The sequence below is a fragment of the Dendropsophus ebraccatus genome, chromosome 10 (assembly GCF_027789765.1).
Source record: "Dendropsophus ebraccatus isolate aDenEbr1 chromosome 10, aDenEbr1.pat, whole genome shotgun sequence".
Classification (NCBI taxonomy): domain Eukaryota; kingdom Metazoa; phylum Chordata; class Amphibia; order Anura; family Hylidae; genus Dendropsophus; species Dendropsophus ebraccatus.
Genome location: NC_091463.1, coordinates 8,857,330 through 8,875,051, shown reverse-complemented (window position 1 = coordinate 8,875,051; position 17,722 = coordinate 8,857,330). Strand labels below are relative to the sequence as shown.

The 17,722-nt window shown below is 43.3% G+C and overlaps 1 protein-coding gene across 3 annotated transcripts in view; it reads right to left on the bottom strand.

Moving 5' to 3' along the window:
- Nucleotides 1–2,727: 2,727 nt before the first annotated feature.
- Nucleotides 2,728–17,722, bottom strand: part of NSMF (NMDA receptor synaptonuclear signaling and neuronal migration factor) — a 35,998-nt gene continuing 21,003 nt past the window's right edge. For 2 of the 3 annotated variants that reach the window (XM_069942794.1, XM_069942795.1), the window contains 11 exons: nt 17,472–17,547; nt 13,041–13,093; nt 11,915–12,004; nt 10,862–10,986; nt 10,128–10,211; nt 9,737–9,770; nt 9,410–9,480; nt 8,626–8,705; nt 7,481–7,583; nt 6,530–6,605; nt 2,728–4,643 (listed from right to left, as the gene is read on the bottom strand). In XM_069942794.1, coding sequence (XP_069798895.1) covers nt 4,546–4,643; nt 6,530–6,605; nt 7,481–7,583; nt 8,626–8,705; nt 9,410–9,480; nt 9,737–9,770; nt 10,128–10,211; nt 10,862–10,986; nt 11,915–12,004; nt 13,041–13,093; nt 17,472–17,547 — 890 coding nt within the window. In that variant the 3' untranslated portion in view covers nt 2,728–4,545. Of the gene's footprint in view, nt 4,644–6,529; nt 6,606–7,480; nt 7,584–8,625; nt 8,706–9,409; nt 9,481–9,736; nt 9,771–10,127; nt 10,212–10,861; nt 10,987–11,914; nt 12,005–13,040; nt 13,094–14,444; nt 14,514–16,324; nt 16,331–17,471; nt 17,548–17,722 lie in introns of all 3 variants that reach the window. The other variant, XM_069942796.1, reaches the window with a different exon arrangement.

Below are 17,722 nucleotides of genomic sequence, written 5' to 3'. Positions count from 1 at the left end.
GGCCATTGGAGTACAGTGACCTCATTGTCATGTTCAAGAAACCAGTCTGAGATGATTCTAGCTTTATGACATGGCGCATTATCCTGCTGAAAGTCGCCATCAGATGTTGGGTACATTGTGGTCATAAAGGGATGGACATGGTCAGCAACAATACTCAGGTAGGCTGTGGCGTTGCAACGATGCTCAATTGGTACCAAGGGGCCCAAAGAGTGCCAAGAAAATATTCCCCTCACCATGACACCACCACCACCAGCCTGAACCGTTGATACAAGGCAGGATGGATCCATGCTTTCATGTTGTTGACGCCAAATTCTGACCCTACCATCCGAATGTCGCAGCAGAAATCGAGACTCATCAGACCAGGCAACGTTTTTCCAATCTTCGACTGTCCAATTTCGATGAGCTTGTGCAAATTGTAGCCTCAGTTTCCTGTTCTTAGCTGAGCGGAGTGGCACCCGGTGTGGTCTTCTCCTGCTGTAGCCCATCTGCCTAAAGTTGGAGGTTCTGTGCGTTCAGAGATGCTCTTCTGCCTACCTTGGGTGTAACGGTTGGCTATTTGAGTCACTGTTGCCTTTCTATCAGCTGGAACCAGTCTGCCCATTCTCCTCTGACCTCTGGCATCAACAAGGCATTTCCGCCCACAGAACTGCCGCTCACTGGATGTTTTTTTTCTTTTTCGGACCATTCTCTGTAAACCCTAGAGATGGTTGTGCGTGAAAATCCCAGTAGATCAGCAGTTTCTGAAATACTCAGACCAGCCCTTCTGGCACCAACAACCATGCCACGTTCAAAGGCCTCAAATCACCTTTCTTCCCCATACTGATGCTCGGTTTGAACTGGAGGAGATTGTCTTGACCATGTCTACATGCCTAAATGCACTGAGTTGCCGCCATGTGATTGGCTGATTAGAAATTAAGTGGTAACGTGCAGTTGGACAGGTGTACCTAATAAAGTGGCCGGTGAGTGTATATATACACTATAGATCAGCGTTCTCTCCTTACAGTCAGCACTGACATTACTTACTTATGTTACTTATTAAAATGAAAAAATACTATCAGTATCCTCAGTACATAGCGCCTCTATACGTCCTCACTGTACAATAAGAACCCTTTGATATGTAGTTATATATTCCTATACACATTTTATTAGAGAACAGGATGCTTTTCCTTTGCTCTAAGTTTTCATTGCTTTATAACTTCAGAATAAATGTATTCCTATGTGTATATCCTTATATACACACATTAAAGTATATCCGCACACATTACTGTACATTTACTCCTATGCTTCACACAGTCATTCCATACCTAACATTACCAGGTACTAAAATGGGATACAAGTACCTCAATACAAATAGATGTGATGCTATATAATGCCTAGGAATCCTATATAAAGTACCAACTATGTATATAAGCGGACCGGCCCTCTATGCCCAATAGTAAAGGACAAGGGATATACATGTGAGATGTGGGTTCTGATGGCCATAGACCAGGAATAGGGAACCTTTGGCCCTCCAGCTGTTGCAAAACTACAATCCCCATCATGCCTGGACAGCCAACGGCTGACCAGGCATGATGGGAATTGTAGTTTTGCAACATCTGGAGGGCTAAAGGTTCCCCATCCGTGATATAGACAAATGAGAATGAAACCTGTATTTATGGTATAAAATATTTTAATCTAGACTATAAACCGTTTAAACAGCGGCTGTCTCCTTATAAAGCTCTATTCTAACTTTCATATATTGCTCCATGATGATCTACACAACATCCTGCACGATAAGACGGAGGCCGTGTTATCACATCGCCCTGACCACAGTATACACACACGTATGGCCAGATTACACACACAAAGCTGTAATACAGTAAACTAAACAGTGCTTCAATGATCTATGGATCCCCTGCAGTGATGGAGCAGTCAGTAAATCAATGAGCTCCGACGGGTTTCCCCAGCATTGAAGCAGATCCAGTGCAGCAGGGGATGGAAGTTCACTATCTGTGACAATGTTATATGTAGAGCTGACACTGTAATTATTGCCATAGCTGCCGTACCTAGATAGCAACGCAGACGAATCGCATTTCTTGCTGCGTTGTGTGAACAGACCGTAAAGGGACCATTCCAGATTGGAAAAAGTTTATAATTTTAAAGGGATCCTGTCACCAATTTCATTCTACCTCAACCACGAGTCAATGGGGCGGTCACTGGCTTCTCTCTGCCCTGATGGATAGGTGTTTCTCTATACTTAAACAAGGAGAGATCTATCAATGAAGGCTGATGTGGCGTAGAGAAGCCACCAGGGGCAGCATGCAATGCTTAGTAATATATTTCACCCCAGCCTTACTTTGGATGATCTGTACATTTTAACATAAAGGGGTACTCCATCAAAAAAATCAACTGGTACCAGAAAGTTATATAGATTTGTAAATTACTTTTATTAAAAAATCTCCACTTCTCCAGTACTTACCAGCTTCTGTATGTCCTGCAGGAAATGGTGTATTCTCTCCAGTCTGACACACTGCTCTCTGCTGCCACCTCTGTCCATGTCAGGAACTGTCTAGAGCAGTGGCAAATTCCTATAAAAATCCTCTCCTGCTCTGGACAGTTCCTGACATGGACAGAGGTGGCAGCAGAGAGCACTGTGTCATGCTGGAGAGAATACACCACTTCCTGCAGGACATACCGCAGCCGGAAAACTAGAGATTTTTAAATAGAAGTAAATTAAAAATCTATATAGCTCTCTGGTACTAGTTGATTTGAGTAAAATATTTTTTTGCCGGCGTACTGCTTTAAGAAAAAAAAAGATACATTAAAGTATTGATATAAAAACTCTCCAGGGCCTTAATGGTTAACCCTAATCCAAATTTAGCCTATAACTTCAGGTCTTTGCTGCTCCCAGTGGAGAAACAGTGGCACTGCAATGGGCATAAGAAATATACAGTGTGCCCTCATATTCAGGCCAGATCATATATAGTACTATGTGGCCCAGTGGTTTCCCTGTAATCTCTCATCTATACTGTACATTGTAATGCAGAATTTGGCATCCTATATAATGTCTGTATATAGGGCCGGTAGTTATTCTCACACAGTTGTACATGGCTAGAAGAAAGGACTCTGGTTACATGGGTCATACAAGCACAATGCATCCAGAAAGATTCCTGAATTCTTCACATTTAGAAAGGACTACTTGGCGTTAATTCTATTTGTGATCTATAATGTCTGACCTCCTCCCACAAATAGATGGATATGACTACGATATGTAACTTCCGCCGACTCAAGACCCAAAATCAAGCAAAAACCTGGGTCTAGAGGGCTAAAGCCATTTCAATGACACTATACTATATGTATTTATATATCAAGTATAAAATGCAGCAAAATATCTATCAATCGGTAGTTTCACCCACCCAAAAAGACAAGCACTAGGGCATCAAATGGGCTACAGATGCTGGCACACACCAGGCCACCAGTGGGCGCCACAACCTGCGTGATTGGAGGTGACCTGAGCTCTCCGAACCTGCCGCTCATTCCAATGGCTCGTCTCCCCCAAAAGTCAATATATATTATATGTAAATGTATATCAATTACAGTTCTGTATACTGTACATAGATTTCTACTGAAGTCTACTATGTTCACGTAACAATACTATCGATATATTGCAACAAAGTGCTAACTGAACGTCTTGTGTCCGAGCCGAGGAGTCTAAGATAACGACGCGGCTACCTAGAAGACGTCATGAGAGTATATGTGAGTATATTGGCGGAACCTTGGAACACCAGACAATGTACGTGGATAGGCGGGTCTATCGTGAGTAACAACACATATTTGCTGGTGATCTATATGTCTACAAAAAGATGTCTCACTAAAGTGTCCCGCGCTGTCACTACCACTCACACACCGTGCAAGACGGCTCAAGGACCATTGCACTTGGTTAACAATTAAATATGCTATTTGCTTGTTATAAAGAAATTGCACTTAAATTCTAAAGTTCCCCCACAAGGATAATCTAACCCCCCCTTCATAAGATATACATATATGCTATATATAGATATATCTGTGGATAATACTTCCTGCGCAGCCTCTCTTGTACACCTTCCATCTGGCCATCCTTCGCCTCCTCGCTTTCCTTCCTGCTGTGAAGTATAAAAGTCACCTGGGTTTTGCTACAAAAAGTTCACTGTGGGTTTTGAAGGCTCGACGGGATCCTTGCTCTCTAGTGCAAGAAGTGTTAGTATTATTGTCTTAGTAAAAACCTGAGCTTAAGTCTTGAAGGGGCCTTGGAAAAGAGGACCCGGCGTTTCTTGGTTGGGGTTTGCCCTGAATTGATGAAGCTCAGAATGAAGACATCTTCTCATTCTTGATTCTCCTACATGCTAAAACTTCTCCACTCCTCTGGTAAGATTCGCCACCCCTCGGTGGACTCTTACAGTCTCTTTTTTACTTTTCTCTCCCATCCTCCGCTCTTTGTAGCAGCAGGAAGAAGTTCCCAGTAGACTCTTTCAGCCCCCGTGAAATCAGCAATAAAAGTACTCCTAACATGGCAGCATTGTGGTAGGCTCATAAGATGTCGTCGTAGTCCAGAAGCTTGGAGTGTTGGCGCGTCTTCCAGAGACGATAGAGTCGGAAATCAAAATACTTCTCGATCAGTTGCTTTCCTGCAAATTACAAAGACTTATGAGAAGTGGCTATAGGTTTAGCTGTATGTACAGTATATGTCTACAAGCAAACTACATGGTGCTATTAGCGATCCTAAGGTCTTCTTTAGTGTTGAGAAGAGTTGCAGAACTGTTCGGGTTCAGCAATGTTCTCTGAACCCCAACACTCCGCATTTGACACCCGGCGTCTGGAGAAGTTAGGTGCAGACCTAGGATGGCATCAAACTTCTCCAGCTGCCGGGAGTCAAATGCTGATCGTTTGGGTTTGGAGAACGTTGCCGAACCCCAACAGTTCAGCAACTCCGCTTAACACTAGTCTTCTTAAGATTGTGTGAGTGCTGTGGCCTCCTCAATGTTTAATTCTGCTTGTACAATCACTGTACTATTAGTAATGGTGGTGCACGGTACTGTAGTGTTGTTCTATTCAAGCGAAAAGGACAATGCTGCGGTACCTTGTGCCGCGTAAGGTGCACATTGGAGAACCTGCAGTACTGGCACAAGCTTTCTGCCTCATTCAGACAGCTGGTCTGACCCCCAACACCATAATAAATGCCAACAATTTTTAGAACTCACAACCCATTTGAGGACAGTAAAATTTAGAGATCATGACTCTAAATTGACTTCCCGATAATGAGCACAACACCATTGTAGGCTTTGTATTAGGAAAACGGGATACTGCCAACACCAACCACAGTAGACTGGGAAAAAGTTTGGATGTGAAGAGGCAGAAGAAACTCTGAATTTCCCAGAGAACAACTGTCTTGAGGTGGTGCAAACCCAATAGGATTGGGATATATACACACATTGCCGAACCATATATCCTCATCAAACAGTCATCCAACTGATAGTGTTGAGCAAACTTGCCGAAACTTTGGGTTCGGCAACATTCAGCCAAACCTGAATGCTCGGTATTTGACTCCTGGCGTCTGGAGAAGTTGCATGCCAGGAAAACATGGCTACAGCCTATGACCTAATGCATGTTTTCCAGGACTCCGTAGGGCGGCATCCAACATCCCCAGCCGCTTGAAGTCAAATACTTAGCATTGGGGTTCAGATGAACATTACCAAACCCAAATTTTCGGCAAGTTTGCTCAACACTATCAGTAGGATGACTGCTTGATGAGGATCTTTGGTACGGAAATGTGTATATATCCCAATCCTACTGGGTTTGCACCAACTCAAAAGACTTGTTCTCTGGGAATTCACAGAGTTTCTTCTGCCTCTTCACATCCAAACCATTTCCCAGTCTACTGTGGTTGGTGTTGGCAGTATCCCGGTTTTCCTGATACAAAGCCTACAATGGTGTTGTGCTCATTATCGGGAAGTCATGGCTTATGCTGCAGGAATACAGTTTCCTCTAATTACCATTACGTTCTATGTAAATGCAGGATAATATCCGCCCTGTATAAAGCTGTATGGCTGGTAGAAGCCTAATTACAATAATACCATTAGGTAGATGTCATTAGCGGCCTACGTTACCACCTCTATGTGAGAGGAGACGCGTGCCGTCTAAAGCAATGACTCAGAAGAATCATTTCCAAGAAGACTTGCCGCCTGCAGTTTCCCTTCCTCTCCCCATTGTTTCCGCTCGGTGACGACGCGCCCGCGATAAGCCTCGGTGTGGATTTTCGATAATTATCTACTTATATATAAATAGCCAAAGACCAACATTTTTCCGGATTTACAAACTGCGTCACACAGACGGTGACAAGAGTGGCTGGCGTGACTGATCCCAATGACTCTGCGGAGATCAGGGCCCTCTTATTTTCTGAGTGGAAAATTAAAGCATTGAGCAGATGCTGTCTGCATCCCCCGTCACTAGGGTGGGTGGTGTACGAGGGGCATGCTTAGTGAGGTATGGGGCATATAAGCACCGCTGCTCTTACCTTGTGCAGATAATTCCAGGGGAGACTTGAACTCAATTCGAAGTGGACTCATAAGGTTCTTCAAGTTCTGGAAAAGCTGAGGAAGACAAAGGGCAAGATGAGTATAGAAACCAAAGACAGAATACCCCAGTATAGAGAACAGACTACAGGAGCCACAATGGCTGCTCAAAAGTTATGGCCCTATTCCACGGAACGATTATCGTTCGTTTTCGGACGATATCGACCGCTACGGACGATAATCGTTCCGTGGAATAGAGTGCAACGATCAGCCGACATCGTTCATGTCGGCTGATCGTTGCAGTCGCTTGTTTTTCAACATGTTGAAAAACAAGCGACTGATATAGCAGCGATCTGCTGCCGTCGCTCCGTTGAATAGGAGCGTCGGCAGCAGATGCTGCTATATCCTATGGGCTGCCCCCCCGCAGCTCCCCGCCGCCCCCTCCCGCACTCACCCACTCGCTGCTGCCGCGTTGAATAGCGGCGGCAGCGAGCGGCGAACGAGGAGCAAACGAGCGCTAACAGCGCTCGTTTCCTCCTCCAACGACCCGTGGAATACGGGCTTTATACAAGGACTCGAGCCCTCCTATATTTGTTGTAAGCAATCCGGCTACTAAGACGTCTACAGGAAGAAGCTGCTATGTATAATGTGCATAAGGAGACGGACGTATTGTATGACCCCTCCTTATATAACCATGCCTCCCAGCTTGTATTCCATATAGGTGGATGGGGCCATAGTAGGATCCCTCCTTATAGAACCATGCCTCCCAGCTTGTATTCCATATAGCTGGATAGGGTCATAGTTTGACCCCTCCTTTATAGCCATGCCTCCTAGCTTGTATTCCCTATAGGTGGATGGGGCCATAGTAGGATCCCTCCTTATATAACCATGCCCCCCAGCTTGTAATCCATATAGGCGACATCCCACTTATTCTGCCTCTCGACCCGCCGTACCTTTTCACCATTGGGGTTCCCCAGCACATAGCACCCCATGATGTGTATTATGTTGGGTTCAGGATTCATCTTGCTCATCAGCTTGCTCAGTCTTTTCCAAAACCTAAAAAAGCAGAAAAAGGATCATGGTTAAAAGTATGTCATATATAATTATATATGTACAGCTGGTATAACCTGGGTGTCTCCTGTATATAGTAATATATGTACAGCTGGTATATCCTGTATATAATTATATATGTTCAGCTGGTATAACCTGGGTATATCCTGTATATAGTAATATATGTACAGCTGGTATATCCTGTATATAATTATATATGTACAGCTGGTATAACCTGGGTATAGCCTGTATATAGTAATATATGTACAGCTGGTATATCCTGTATATAATTATATATGTACAGCTGGTATATCCTGTATATAATTATATATGTACAGCTGGTATAACCTGGGTATAGCCTGTATATAGTAATATATGTACAGCTGGTATATCCTGTATATAATTATATATGTACAGCTGGTATATCCTGTATATAATTATATATGTACAGCTGGTATAACCTGGGTATAGCCTGTATATAGTAATATATGTACAGCTGGTATATCCTGTATATAATTATATATGTACAGCTGGTATATCCTGTATATAATTATATATGTAAAGCTGGTATAACCTGGGTATCTCCTGTGTGTAATATATATATATATATATATATATATATATATATATATATATATATATATATATATATATATATATTGTATTCAGCTTCCACAATGTATTCTGTGCTTGTCAGCAATCTCTTCTCCATCATGGAATATATAACATTACTGACAGGTTTGATGGTCGGCACAGTGTACACATCTATTATTGATACCACCCACATCTCTCCTACGTCAGTAACTTGTATTCCTGGGAGACGTCAGGTCACAGATTAAAAGAGATGCAAGGATCAATTATTAATGATTTTCTTTCATTTACAATCATATTCCCCCAAGAGCAGCGCTCCTAAGCACCTGGGCCTGTTAGTGCTCCACTCCTGTATGACATAGGATCATGTGCCCTATAGGAGTCCGGCTATTGGCCACTCATGTTTATATGGCAAACTACCATTTTATATACATAGATATAGTTTTGTGTAACTTACATAATGAGATCCTCCTCCTTCTCCACTTTGGCAAAGGTAGCAACTTTATTCTTCAAAAGGTAGAGGTAGCCGGGCCCTCCCTAGAAACACAACAAAAGGGGTGATATGGCAGAGCCGTGAGGAGGGGTGCCCCAAAAAGTTATATCGAGAGGCTTGGTCACGTGCAGAAAGTCAGGAAGAAAATCGTGTATGGCTGTCAAGGCATGATTGGGATTGTAGTACTGCAGCAGCTGTTGGGCAGCAGCTTGTGCACCAATGGCATATACACAGCATGCTCATTCATCTATGGTAACGCTATAGGTGGATTTCACCACTTCATAACATAACAGTTATATCTACAGCAGGTTGTACAGCACTGAATCCTTCAGCTATATACCCACACTCAGCCGTATACATCATGCAGTACTGCAGCAGCTGTTGGGCGGCAGCTTGTGCACCATATACACTGCATGCTCATTTTTCTATGGAAGGCTATAGGTGGATGTCAACACTTCCATACATAGCAGTTATATCTACAGCAGGTTGTACAGCACTGAATCCTTCAGCTATATACCCACACTCAGCCGTATACATCATGCAGTACTGCAGCAGCTGTTGGGCGGCAGCTTGTGCACCAATGGCATGTACACAGTATGTTAATTCTTCTATGGGTGGATTTCACCACTTCCTTACATAGCAGTGATATGCACAGCGGGTCGTACAGCACTGAATCCTTCAGCTATGTTCACACTCAGCCGTATACATCATGCAGTACTGCGGCAGCTTCACTATGGCTGTCACTCACCTGGCAGAATATAAGCATTTCCCAGATCTTGCAGCCCTTCCTATATACATTCAGCTTCTTCTCAATCTCCTCTGGAGGGGAAATAAACATTGTACACATGAATGGCCAGAGATACATAGTATAAGAAGATGTCTACATGGTATCTGTCAGCACGGACACAGGCCGCTTCTAGAATAACCCGCAGCAGATTACATGTCACATCCACTTCTCATCACATGGAAGTACAGCAACAAGCAGCGGGTAGCGGAGCGCACACCCAGCCTCACACATAGCCAAACAGTACGGAATACATGTGTGATTATATAGTGAAGGAGCCAGAAAACCTACCTAGGATGTCATCAAATGTAGCGTGTTCATGATCCTAGGAGCAGAAGAGATTAAGGACAGGATTAGGTTTATAGGACGCACATTGCATGAAGAAAGGGGAACCTGCAAAACTACAACTCCCATCATCCCCGGACAGCCAAAGCATGATGGGAATTGTAGTTCTGCAACCTCTGGAGGGCGGCAGGTTCCTCATCCCGGCATCTACTTGTTCTACACCAGTGATCCCCAACCTGGGGTGCCCAGTTACAAAACTACAACTCCCATCATTCCCTGTAGTTTCTGGGTCTCCACAACAAGCGTTGTCTCTCTGTGTTAAAGAAGCAGCCCACAGCCCTTTATATTCCCACATATACACCTTATATATACACAGTATGATAGAAGCAGATCTTACATAGAGAATGGGGATGATGGAGGGATCATCTCTCCGGATTATGGTCGGGATGTATTCTGCTTTAGGAACTTTGGATGATATTAGCTGCAGAAAAAACAGACGGATGGTAAAGCCAACAGAACAATACAAAATGCAGGTAGATAGAATACACACAAATCCTGTCCAAGTCATGAGATAGATTGTAACAGATGCAAATGAGTTAAAGGGAAGCTGTCATCGGGTGGTCTCCAGTGTCTCCTCCACCCCCAGCTGCCATGATTAAACCCAAACAGGAAGAGATCTATCTGTCAAAGCTGGGGCGGAGATGACACCAGGGGCCAGCATGAACACCTTTAGCTCAGGGGTAGGGAACCTTGGCCCTCCAGCTGCTGCAAAACTACAACTCCCATCATGCCCGGACAGCCAAAGCTTTAGTTTTGCAGCAGCTGGAGAGCCAAGGCTCCCTACCCCTGCTTTATTTTCATAAGCCCACAGCTGAGCATTGCTTCTTCTTGTGATCTGGATTGGAGAATTGCATGACCAGCAATCCCCTAATACATAGTTACTGACCAATGGTGAGCAGGTTATAAAATTCCTGTTCCCTGCAGTTGCGTTATATCCGTACATCAGCAGAATATAAGCCCCTGTATTATGTTCATGGAGCGGCAGACAGGTCCAATGTCCAAGAACAGGGAAGAGGACATTGCCAAGATTAGGATAATAGGCATATATATATATATACAGATAATTCTTACCATGATCTTGGGTGGGAGGAAGTCTTCTCCCTCACAGGACAGGACCTCCACTTCCCTTTCCACCTCCCAGTTCAGGTCTTCACATTCTTCATCCAGAGCGGTGCAGGAATTCTGCAAATCATGGCCTAACGGGAGAAGCAAAGGGGGCAGCAGTTGTCAGCAGGGGGTGCTGTGCTGGTCCTGGGCCAAATGTAAGATCACCCCAAGATTAGTGTTGAGCGGTTCGGCCGAACTGTTTGTGTCCGTCAACACTACCCAAGTTATTATGTCCTGGTCTTCTCCCATTCATCTGATACAGGTGCCAGATGTGCCCAGTAAGCTATGTGGGCAGCTGCTAACTTAAAAGCATCTTATGGCATTCTACTATTAAGTTACTTGAAAGCTAAGCTAATAAATTGCCTTACTAGTGAATTTCTAGAAAGCCATTAAGGAGAGGGTGTCAGAAAGTTATATAGATTTGTAAATTACTTCTATTTAAAAATCTCCAGTCCTTCAGTACTTATCAGCTGCTGTATGTCCTGCAGGAAGTGGTGTATTCTTTCCAGTTTGACATAGTGCTCTCTGTGCTGCATTATGTTCACCTCCTCCCCTCCTTACCCTGTATGTCAGTCAGGGTAAGGAGGGGTGGGGGAGGGGGGTAGCATGCATGCTCTGGCTTGTCACTGACGCTCTGTCACTTCCAATGTTCTCATAACAGCTTGCTCTCTAGCCCCACTGTTGGAGATAACACTAAACTGTTGCCTAGCATATAAGACTCCTTCTGAAGGAGACCCTCAGTGCCCTTGGTATGATACTCACGTTCTCTGGAGAAGAACATTCCTAACACCAATCATGTAGATAAAAGGATTCACATCTGTATTGACTCTTCCAGCACATTTATACTCTACAGTATGTGGTGCCGGCATCAATAAGTCCATTTATTCTACATTACTGATGCCAGGAATCTATTCTCTATATATTGAGCCAGGTGGGACTGGCAGTAACCTGACTACGACTACATCCACTTACTATACTTTTTATGATTTGTGTTGGACATATGTTTTCTGTACTTACTTTCTCTGGAATCGTGAATGGAATCGGCTTTCACTGGAGTGGGGTCGCTCCAGGACCGGCTGAAGCTTCTTTCTCTGCGGTCAGCGAAGGCTAAAAATACCAAACACAACAGAGGCGGCTGCTTTACTAATGGCCAGAAATGAGACGGGATTACCCATATAGATCCTTATTGCTTGTTGCCAACTTCTAATGAACCACCAGGGGCAAAACAGCTGAAAGTCCAAACTCAAGCGGAAAATACTAAATGGTCTATTAAGGATGAGTGTATTCTAGGCTAGCCGTTTCATCATGTCTGACAGCAGCTCACCCCCCCCCCCCTCTCTATACTGACTGTGTAGCTTAAAGGGGTACTCCGGCGAAAATTTTTCTCTACTTTCAACTTTAAGAAAGTTATATAGATTTGTAATTTACTTCTATTTAAAAATCTCCAGTCTTCCACTACTTATCAGCTGCTGTATGTCCTGCAGGAAGTGGTGTATTCTTTCCAGCCTGACACAGTGCTCTCTGCTGCCACCTCTGTCCATGTCAGGAACTGGCCAGAGCAGCAGCAAATCCCCATAGAAAACCTCTCCTGCTCTGGACAGTTCCTGACATGGACAGAGGTGGCAGGAGAGAGCACTATGTCAGACTGGAGAGAACACACCACTTCCTGCAGGACCTACAGCAGCTGATAAGTAGTGGAAGACTGGAGATTTTTAAATATAAGTAAATTACAAATCTATAGAACTTTCTGAAATCAGTTGATTTGAAAGAAAAAGATTTTCACCAGAGTACCCCTTAAACTTTCTCGGATAGAGAACTTTCTATCATCATTAGCAGGTAGGAGATGCTAGACATTACATGACCCCTGATGGCGGCAGCGGCTCCTCCAATAAAGAGCGGGGTGACCGTGACGTGGAGACTGCCCTGACGTGACCTCAATGCTTCCCCATGGAGGAAAAACTGCAGCCATTATTTCAAGCTCCATATAAGCTGAATCCTGTGTCAGCGACGCCAATGCCTGCCTATAAATAAGCCGAGCCCTGACCTGTCTGCACCAGCGGGAATTCCTATATGAAAAGCCATAAATACACCTAAAAGACCCATCTGGGGGCCATCTCACTTCACATTCACGCCAGGTTCTTACTTTGAGCTTTCATCCTCCGGCTTCCCACCATCCGTAAGTGTTTGCGGAAATTCCTGGGGGGAAAAGAAGAGAACAGAAAGTAAGCGAGAAATCAGATGAGTCTGTATACCGTGGAGGGGGTAGGGGGTCTGTATACGGCGGAGTACAGGAGTCTGTATACCACGGAGCGGTACATTTTGGTCTGGCGGTGTCCAGTGGGTCCTGTATAATACGTCTGCCAATCATCTAACTAGTGTATATAGACAGAAAACCACTGTGTACCATTGAGTCCAGAAGGGAACAACATCATATATTGGGTCTCTATTGTTAAAGGGGTACTCCACTGGAAAAGCCAATTGTGTTTTGGGAGGGGGTATATATTCTCCCCATTATTCATTGCAGTAAAGCAGAATACATTTTTATATGTGGAGTTCTCCTTTAAAATAAAGGAACCAAACCTATGTCTATGAAACGAGACATCCCGGCATGGAGTGACACGCTGCTGTCATGTCGGTAACAAATCCAGCTCACTATGTTACTTTTACTCCACAAAAAGAGACAAAGTATCCAATTGTTTCTCTGTACGCTGAGCAGCGACTTGTCACAGAGGACGGCGCATTAAGCAGCTGCCATCTTGTGGGCTCTCCTACACTGACACATGGCAGCTCTATGATTAGGGCTTCGCTCTGTGGGTGTCATAAATGGATTCGTTTAGATTTTATTATCCCAGAGGAGACGGCAGGGAGATTTTCCACTTGATCACCCCCTTTGAGAACACTGAGAGGGATGACAGGAAGATGAACAGATTCTCTAACCTGAAGCCACTCGACAAAATCACTTTAATGGAGAAAATTATTCTGAAGTTGGTAATTAGAATTAAAGGGGGAAGAGGAAAATTTATGACTTTTATTTTATCTTGTATAAATTGAATCTGGTTATTATTCATATTTTTTTTAAAAAAAATCCCTACTTTCTGTGGGGATGATGATGAGTGTCATATTGCTAAGCAGCCAGTAGGGGTCACTGATGCAGCACAGAATCTACATTAATTCAATATTCTCTAATTTACGGCTCCCCAGCAGCTGCACAACTACAGCTCCCAGCATGCCCTGTCAGCCACAAGCTAAGAAAGCTAGCTAACAACTACTCCTGCAACTAGTCTGCATTGCGGATACACTATGCAATTTCTGCACCAAATCCACACCAATATGTGGCATGGGTTTCTACATGCAGATCGGTAAATTTTCAGTGGAAGATAATGGAGTGTGGTTATACCATGGGAATTAATGGGATTGATGGCACTTAGATCTCAGATACAAGAATTCTATCCCCTTCCTAACCAATTGTATCAAAGCACAAACCAGGGCAATAGGGGTATGCAGAGACCTGGAAGGTGTAGGCATGCACACTAGGAGCTCACCCTACCTCTGGATAAGAGCTGCAGAGTCATTTTCTCGCTTCCGTCTTTTCCTCTCGGCATAGCCCCGGAATGCCCTGAGAAACCGGTTTATATCAATAACTAAACCCATCAAAACACGAACAAGCCAAGACAGTAGCACACCATGTCCGGGTGAGGTGACACACCACAAGAAGAGACAGGACAGAGGCAAAAGCAATGCTTCTGACCACACACAGGCAAAGATGGAGACAACACAGACCCGGGATCACAGCCAGACCAAAATCCAAGAGGACAGACCACCGCATCAATGATGTAGATCATAAGAATCCCACTATAGTAACATAGCTTTACTGTATGCAGTTGTGTTTTGTAAATTAATAGAAACAGTAAAATTACATTCTATAAATTGCTGCTCCGTGTGCAGGGGGGGTGGAGGTGGGGGGGTGGTATGTGCTATGTGCTAACATTCCCTAGTCCTGACCACACATGGGTCCCTATTATTGTAAAGTATTACAAAGTGTTCTGCTTCCGGGTAGTTCTAGCTACCAAAATGCTAGCCGCATTTAGATAAGAAATACCATGATCCTTCACGCTATGTACAAGAGTGCATCTACTGTAATATAATCACAATAGAGACAAGAGCCAGCACTCACCAGGTTGCTGAAAATTCAGTCCTATATTCAAATATGACACATGGAGGGATAGGGAGATGAATGCAAGTGCGTCCCGGTGACAGGCTGTTTCGCATAGTGAGTGTACTTCTTCCGGCTAAGGACTGATTTTGCAGCAATGGGATGAGTGGTGGCTCTTAGCTCTATTGTGATTACATTATTAAGCTATTTAGCTGGTCTGTATATCCTCTTAGTCTAGACACTACCCTCTGGTCCAGATTCTTTACTCTTCCATACGATAAATAGTATATTACTGCCCCCCCCTATATACAAGAATATAACTACTATAATACTGCCTCCTATATACAAGAATATAACTACTAAAATACTGCCCCCTATATACAGGAATATACTACTATAATACTGCTATATAAAGGGATATAACTACTATAATACTGTTCCTATATACAAGAATATAACTACTATAATACTGCTCCTATATACAGGAATATAACTGCTATAATACTGCTCCCTATATACAAGAATATAACTACTATAATACTGCCCCCTATATACAGGAATATAACTACTATAATACTGCTCCTATATACAGGGATATAACTACTATAATACTGCTCCTATATACAGGAATATAACTACTATAATACTGCCCCCTATATACAAGAATATAACTACTATAATACTGCTCCTATATACAAGAATATAACTACTACAATACTGCCCCCTATATACAGGAATATAACTACTATAATACTGCTCTTATATACATGAATATAACTACTATAATACTGCCCTCTGTATACAAGGATATAACTACTATAATACTGCTCCTATATACAGGAATACAACTACTATAATACTGCTCCCTATATACAGGAATATAACTATTATAATACTGCTCCTATATACAGGAATACAACTACTATAATACTGCCCCCTATATACAGGGATATAACTGCTATAATACTGCTCCTATATACAAGAATATAACTACTATAATACTGCCCCCTATATACAGGAATATAACTAGTATAATACGAACTGGATAATATGGGTACCACCCATATTTCCTTGCAGTAGTCTTTATCAGTAAATCCCACTTTTTAGTGAATGTAACATCAATGTCTAATAACAGGACACACAGGTCAATACAAACACAGCATGCAGTTCCATGATAAACCACAGGTGCATGCACAGAGCGGCTACACAGATGCAGGGCAATGGCTACCCGTATATATCTACAAGACACACATGGTGCGGTGCAGAATACTTACGAGATACTGATCACACAGAGCGGAGGAGGGGAGAGAGAAAGTCACAGTAAGTAATGTCATTAATAGGTGGAGTACAATGTGTATGACCATGGTGCGGTATGTGTGATCACCTCATGAACAGCGCCTGTAACATACATACACATATATATATATATATATATATATATATATATATATATATATATTATATTATATATATAGTCAGTCTTAGGGTGGTATTACACGAAGCGATTTTTTTCGATTAACGATAAACGATCTCCAACGATCGCAATAGCGGTTGCCTAATAATCGTTCGTTTTACTACACGGAAAGATTATCGGTTATATTGGAGCAACAAAATTCAAGAACACTCCCCTTTCAATTTGCGAATGAACAGGGAACGGCTAACGACATCTTATTCAAACGAACGATGTGCGAACGATGTGTAAAAGACAAACGATAAAAATAGATTCAAAACCTATTAAACGACCAGCGACCAATCGTTCGTCGTTTAATCGTTGTCTACTATTACACTTAAAGATAATCGTTCAAATACGACCGATTGAACGATTATTCGAACGATAATCGCTTCGTGTAATACCACCCTTAGGCTGTATGCCTGGGAGGATACTATTGTACTATTTTTGTTCTGCTTGCAGTAGAACTTTTTCCTCCCCGCGGTGGCTGTAATATTCTATTCCTCTCGTACTGTTTGCAGTTTATTGGCCTAATAAGAGAAGCCTGCAGTTTGCTGACTGCCCTGAAAGATCCAGCGAAGCCTCGGGATATTAATCCTTGTCAGGTGGCGCAGGGGGGGAGGCGGCAGCACGCGGCAGCTGCTGACAGGGGCAGGCTTATCTATGGTACCAGGTTAGTCTCATTCTGTCAGCATCCATAGATCACTGCATGAGCTGAATCTCTGTGTCAGCTCACTGGTCCAGACACAGGTGTATCTCGAGACGCCTGCAGCACCTGACAGCGGCCAACGGCAAACCTCGCCGAGTCAAAGCCATTTACGTCATGGTTCTGTGCTCGCATTAGTCTACATAAAGTCTGAATAAACTTTAGACCCCCTCCCCCATATTAAAAACCTTTGCAACAGAACAAGTAGAATAGATGGAGATGGCGATGATTTAATGACCTGGTGAATCGACAGGATGGTACTCACGCTTGCATAGTTGTGGTGGCCGTCTGAAAGGTAAAAAGATTTTCCTTGGGGAACCAGGTCCGAATAGGGACATCATCTGCCCAAAAGGGGAAAGAAAGAAACGGAAGTATAAAATTATATAGTATATCTCATGAAAGGCTATGCAGTATTCTACTATCATAACTAATGGTGTAGATGTAGGGGTGCACAGGTAAAGAGGAGAATCCACAATCAAAGTTTCGGTACTACACTACATGATTTGTCGGCCGCAG